Here is a 6,080-nt window from a genome sequence, read left to right on the forward strand (position 1 = left end):
ACATCATACTACATACTATTGAGGACATACTGGGTACTCATCATACCACACACTATTGAGTACATACTGTGTACTCATCATACTACACACTATTGAGGACATACTGTGTACTCATCATACCACACACTATTGAGTACATACTGGGTACTCATCATACTACACACTATTGAGGACATACTGTGTACTCATCATACTACATACTATTGAGGACATACTGTGTACTCATCATACCACACACTATTGAGGACATACTGTGTACTCATCATACCACACACTATTGAGTACATACTGGGTACTCATCATACTACACACTATTGAGGACATACTGTGTACTCATCATACTACATACTATTGAGGACATACTGTGTACAACAGACAGACAGAGAGATGCTCACTGGGTACTCTGTTGATGGCTCGTAGTGGGCGGAGCACCCTGACAGTCCTGATGGCTGATAGGCTGACGTTGTGTCCGTCTAGAGAATACTCCAACATCCTGAGGAGAGAGAAAGGAAACTCAGTTTAACCCTGACCTCTGAACCCTGTCAATCAACCTCCACCCACTAAGGGAAGGTTTCCCCAGACTAGGATTAAGGCTATTCTCAAATATATTTTTATTCTAGGACTAATCTGCGTATAGGAAACCCAAGCCTTTTTGATCAGGACTAGGTTTAGATCAGGACTAGGTTTAGTTCAGGACTAGGTTTAGATCAGGACTAGGTTTAGTTCAGGACTAGGTTTAGATCAGGACTAGGTTTAGTTCAGGACTAGGTTTAGATCAGGACTAGGCTTAGTTCAGGACTAGGTTTAGTTCAGGACTAGGTTTAGATCAGGACTAGGTTTAGTTCAGGACTAGGTTTAGATCAGGACTAGGTTTAGATCAGGACTAGGTTTAGTTCAGGACTAGGTTTAGATCAGGACTAGGTTTAGATCAGGACTAGGTTTAGTTCAGGACTAGGTTTAGTTCAGGACTAGGTTTAGATCAGGACTAGGTTTAGATCAGGACTAGATTTAGATCAGGACTAGGTTTAGTTCAGGACTAGGTTTAGATCAGGACTAGGTTTAGATCAGGACTAGGTTTAGTTCAGGACTAGGCTTAGATCAGGACTAGGTTTAGTTCAGGACTAGGTTTAGATCAGGACTAGGCTTAGATCAGGACTAGGTTTAGTTCAGGAATAGGTTTAGTTCAGGAATAGGTTTAGATCAGGACTAGGTTTAGTTCAGGACTAGGTTTAGTTCAGGACTAGGTTTAAATCAGGACTAGGTTTAGTTCAGGACTAGGTTTAGTTCAGGACTAGGTTTGTGTGTGTGTGTGTGTGTGTGTGTGTGTGTTCTGTCCAACACTGACCCGACGATAACGATGAAGAAGTCCAGTCTGTTCCAGGTGTCGCCAAGGTAACCCTTCTGACCTACAAAGTTAATAATAACAGGTAGAAACATGTATTTAAATCATGTTATATGAATCATATTCATTAATTAGAGTTAAACATTAATTTAAATAATGTTACAATAATGAATAAAGTTTCACTCCACATTATTAGAGTATTTAACACGATACATTAAATAATGAAACATTTAATATTTCATAAAGTCTCTGCTCTGTGAGAGTCAACCACAGGTGGTTCAATTAACTGTGGGGAAGCTACAACCAATCAGATAGAGTTTTAGTTTAGAGTTTATTAGTCACATGCACAGGGTCCAGGGGGCAGGAGGGGGACATGGGGAGCAAGTAGCTGGCTAGTGGTGTCTATACAGCAGCCTAATGGTAGAAACAGCTGACTAGTGGTGTCTATTCAGCAGCCTGATGGTCTGGGGGTAGAAACAGCTGACTAGTGGTGTCTATTCAGCACCCTGATGGTCTGGAGATAGAAACAGCTGACTAGTGTTGTCTATTCAGCAGCCTGATGGTCTGATGGTAGAAACAGCTGACTAGTGGTGTCTATTCAGCACCCTGATGGTCTGGGAGTAGACACAGCTGACTAGTGGTGTCTATTCAGCAGCCTGATGGTCTGGGAGTAGACACAGCTGACTAGTGGTGTCTATTCAGCAGCCTGATGGTCTGGGGGTAGAAACAGCTGACTAGTGGTGTCTATACAGCAGTCTGATGGTCTGGGGGTAGAAACAGCTGACTAGTAGTGTCTATTCAGCAGTCTGATGGTCTGATGGTAGAAACAGCTGACTAGTGGTGTCTATTCAGCAGCCTGATGGTAGAAACGTCTCTGTTGGAGAATGAGAGGACATTCAGACCTGTTCTACTATAGAAACGTCTCTGTTGGAGAATGAGAGGACATTCAGGCCTGTTCTACTATAGAAACGTCTCTGTTGGAGAATGAGAGGACATTCAGGCCTGTTCTACTATAGAAACGTCTCTGTTGGAGAATGAGAGGACATTCAGGCCTGTTCTACTATAGAAACGTCTCTGTTGGAGAATGAGAGGACATTCAGGCCTGTTCTACTATAGAAACGTCTCTGTTGGAGAATGAGAGGACATTCAGGCCTGTTCTACTATAGAAACGTCTCTGTTGGAGAATGAGAGGACATTCAGGCCTGTTCTACTATAGAAACGTCTCTGTTGGAGAATGAGAGGACATTCAGGCCTGTTCTACTATAGAAACGTCTCTGTTGGAGAATGAGAGGACATTCAGGCCTGTTCTACTATCGAAACGTCTCTGTTGGAGAATGAGAGGACATTCAGGCCTGTTCTACTATAGAAACGTCTCTGTTGGAGAATGAGAGGACATTCAGGCCTGTTCTACTATAGAAACGTCTCCGGCGGAGGAATGAGAGGTTTCAGAGTAGGTCTTTTTCATAATTGTTTTATTCTAAACTTTGTAATTCCCACTTTAAAAAGGTGACCTACCTAGAACACCCAGAGCCACCATCTTCACCAGCATCTCCAACGCAAAGAACACAAAGATACCGTCATCCAGAGCCTAACACACACACACACACACACACACACACACACACACACACACACACACACACACACACACACACACACACACACACACAAAGAGGAAAGCAGTGAGTACTGTAGTTGTTTATCTCATGTTATTTACATTCACAGTGATGTTTATAACAGACATGTTTTAACCACAGAGGAGTGCATTCTGGGATAATTCTGTCTCTGACCTCTGAACCTTTAATCCCACTGCTGGGACTGGCACTGCTGTTTTCCCACAAAACAGCCCAAATATTCTCCTCTACATCTCCTGGTTCACGTGGTAAACCCTTCAACCAATCAGGGGTCCTGTTCAACATGTTGACCCTTCAACCAATCAGGGGTCCTGTTCAACATGTTGACCCTTCAACCAATCAGGGGTCCTGGTTCACGTGGTAAACCCTTCAACCAATCAGGGGTCCTGTTCAACATGTTGACCCTTCAACCAATCAGGGGTCCTGTTCAACATCTTGAGGAGGTAAACCCTTCAACCAATCAGGGGTCCTGCTCAACATCTTGAGGAGGTAAACCCTTCAACCAATCAGTGGTCCTGTTCAACATGTTGACCCTTCAACCAATCAGTGGTCCTGCTCAACATCTTGAGGAGGTAAACCCTTCAACCAATCAGTGGTCCTGCTCAACATGATGAGGAGGTCAACCCATCAACCAATCAGTGGTCCTGTTCAACATGTTGACCCTTCAACCAATCAGGGGTCCTGTTCAACATGTTGACCCTTCAACCAATCAGTGGTCCTGCTCAACATGTTGAGGAGGTCAACCCATCAACCAATCAGTGGTCCTGTTCAACATGTTGACCCTTCAACCAATCAGGGGTCCTGTTCAACATGTTGACCCTTCAACCAATCAGGGGTCCTGTTCAACATCTTGAGGAGGTAAACCCTTCAACCAATCAGGGGTCCTGCTCAACATGTTGACCCTTCAACCAATCAGGGGTCCTGTTCAACATCTTGAGGAGGTAAACCCTTCAACCAATCAGGGGTCCTGTTCAACATGTTGACCCTTCAACCAATCAGTGGTCCTGTTCAACATCTTGAGGAGGTAAACCCTTCGACCAATCAGTGGTCCTGTTCAACATGTTGAGGAGGTCAACCCATCAACCAATCAGGGGTCCTGTTCTACATGGTGACCCTTCAACCAATCAGTGGTCATCTTGAGGAGGTAAACCCTTCAACCAATCAGGGGTCCTGTTCAACATGGTGACCCTTCAACCAAAAAAGTCCAAATACTTCTGACATCTTCAGACGGTCCTAGTAGATATGTAAGGAGGTTTCATTTCTAAACGGTTAACTTCTTGGTGACTGGGGGGGCAGTATTGAGTAGCTTGGATGAATAAGGTGCCCAGAGTAAACTGCCTGCTACTCTGTCCCAGATGGCAGTATTGAGTAGCTTGGATGAATAAGGTGCCCAGAGTAAACTGCCTGCTACTCTGTCCCAGATGGCAGTATTGAGTAGCTTGGATGAATAAGGTGCCCAGAGTAAACTGCCTGCTACTCTGTCCCAGATGGCAGTATTGAGTAGCTTGGATGAATAAGGTGCCCAGAGTAAACTGCCTGCTACTCTGTTCCAGATGCTAATATATGCATACTATTAGTAGTATTGGATAGAAAACACTCTGACGTTTCTAAAAACTGTTTGAATGATGTCTGTGAGTATAACAGAACTCATCTGGCAGGCAAAAACCTGAGAAAATACCGACCAGGAAGTGGGAAATCTGAGATTTGTAGTTTTTCAACTCTTTGCCATTCCAATATACAGTGTAAATGGGGTCATTTTGCACTTCCTAAGGCTTCCACTAGATGTCAACAGTCTTTAGAACGTTGTTTCAGGCTTCTACTGTGAAGTGGGGGTGAATGATAGGGGAATGAGCCAGGTGTCTAGCAGAGTGCCACAGGCTCTGAGGCGCGGTCACGAGAGAGTTAGCTCGCGTTCCACTGCTTTTCTACAGACAATTCTCTGGTTGGAACGTTATTGAAGATTTATGTTAAAAACATCCTAAAGATTGATTCTATACTTAGTTTGACAAGTTTCTACGACCTGTAATATAACTTTTTGAACTTTTCGTCTGACGTTCGGCTGGACCTGAACGCGCGTTTGGATTTGTTTAGCAAACGCCTAAAAAAATAAGCTATATGGACATAAATGATGGACATTATCAAACAAAACAAACATTTATTGTGGAACTGGGATTCCTGGGAGTGCATTCTGATGAAGATCATCAAAGGTAAGTCAATATTTATAATGCTATTTATGACTAATGTTGACTACCCAATAAGGCGGATATCTTTTGGGCTGCTTTGTTGTCTGAACGCTGTACTCAGATTATTGCATGGTTTGCTTCTTCCGTAACGTTTTTTAAAAATCTGACACAGCGGTTGCATTAAGGAGAAGTATATCTCTAATTCCATGTGTATCACTTGCATTTTCATCAACATTTATGATGAGGATTTCTGTAAATTGATGTGGCTCTCTGCAAAAATCACCAGATGTTTTAGAACTACTGAAAGTAACACGCCAATGTAAAATGAGATTTTTGGATATAAATATGCACTTTAGCGAACAAAACATACATGTATTCTGTAACATAAAGTCCTATGAGTGTCATCTAATGAAGATCATCAAAGGTTAGTGATTAATTTATCTCTATTTGTGCTTTTTGTGACTCCTCTCTTTGGCTGGAAAAATGGCTGTGTTTTTTTATGACTTGGTGGTGACCTAACATAATCGTTTGTGGTGCATTTGCTGTAAAGCCTTTTTGAAATCAGACACTGTGGCTGGATTAACGATAATTTTATCTTTAAAATGGTGTAAAATACTTGTATGCTTGAGGAACTTTAATTATGAGATTTTTTGTTGTTTTGAATTTGGCACCCTGCACTTTCACTGGCTGTTGGCGAGGTGGGATGCTACATATCCCAGAGAGGTTAAACTGTTGTCTCACATGAAACCCTTGATTCTCTTTATCCAAAATACTGGAGTATAGAAGCTAATTTGACATATAAACGTTAGCTTCACTGTCCAAAATAAAAATATGAATGGAATTTGTACGTAAGGAGCCAACTTACCTGTAGGAAAGAGCAAGTCAACTTACCTGTAGGAAAGAGCAGGTCAACTTACCTGT

General features: G+C 42.5%; 1 protein-coding gene across 1 annotated transcript in view; it reads right to left on the reverse strand.

Annotated features, from left to right (window-relative positions):
• LOC139424172 (voltage-dependent T-type calcium channel subunit alpha-1H-like) overlaps positions 1–492 on the reverse strand; it is a 138,395-nt gene extending 137,903 nt beyond the window's left edge. Inside the window, exon 1 of the mRNA XM_071175856.1 lies at positions 396–492. Coding sequence (XP_071031957.1) covers positions 396–492 — 97 coding nt within the window. The remainder of the gene's footprint in view (positions 1–395) is intronic.
• Between the last annotated feature and the right edge of the window lie 5,588 nt (positions 493–6,080).

This window comes from Oncorhynchus clarkii, chromosome 13 (assembly GCF_045791955.1).
Source record: "Oncorhynchus clarkii lewisi isolate Uvic-CL-2024 chromosome 13, UVic_Ocla_1.0, whole genome shotgun sequence".
NCBI lineage: Eukaryota > Metazoa > Chordata > Actinopteri > Salmoniformes > Salmonidae > Oncorhynchus > Oncorhynchus clarkii.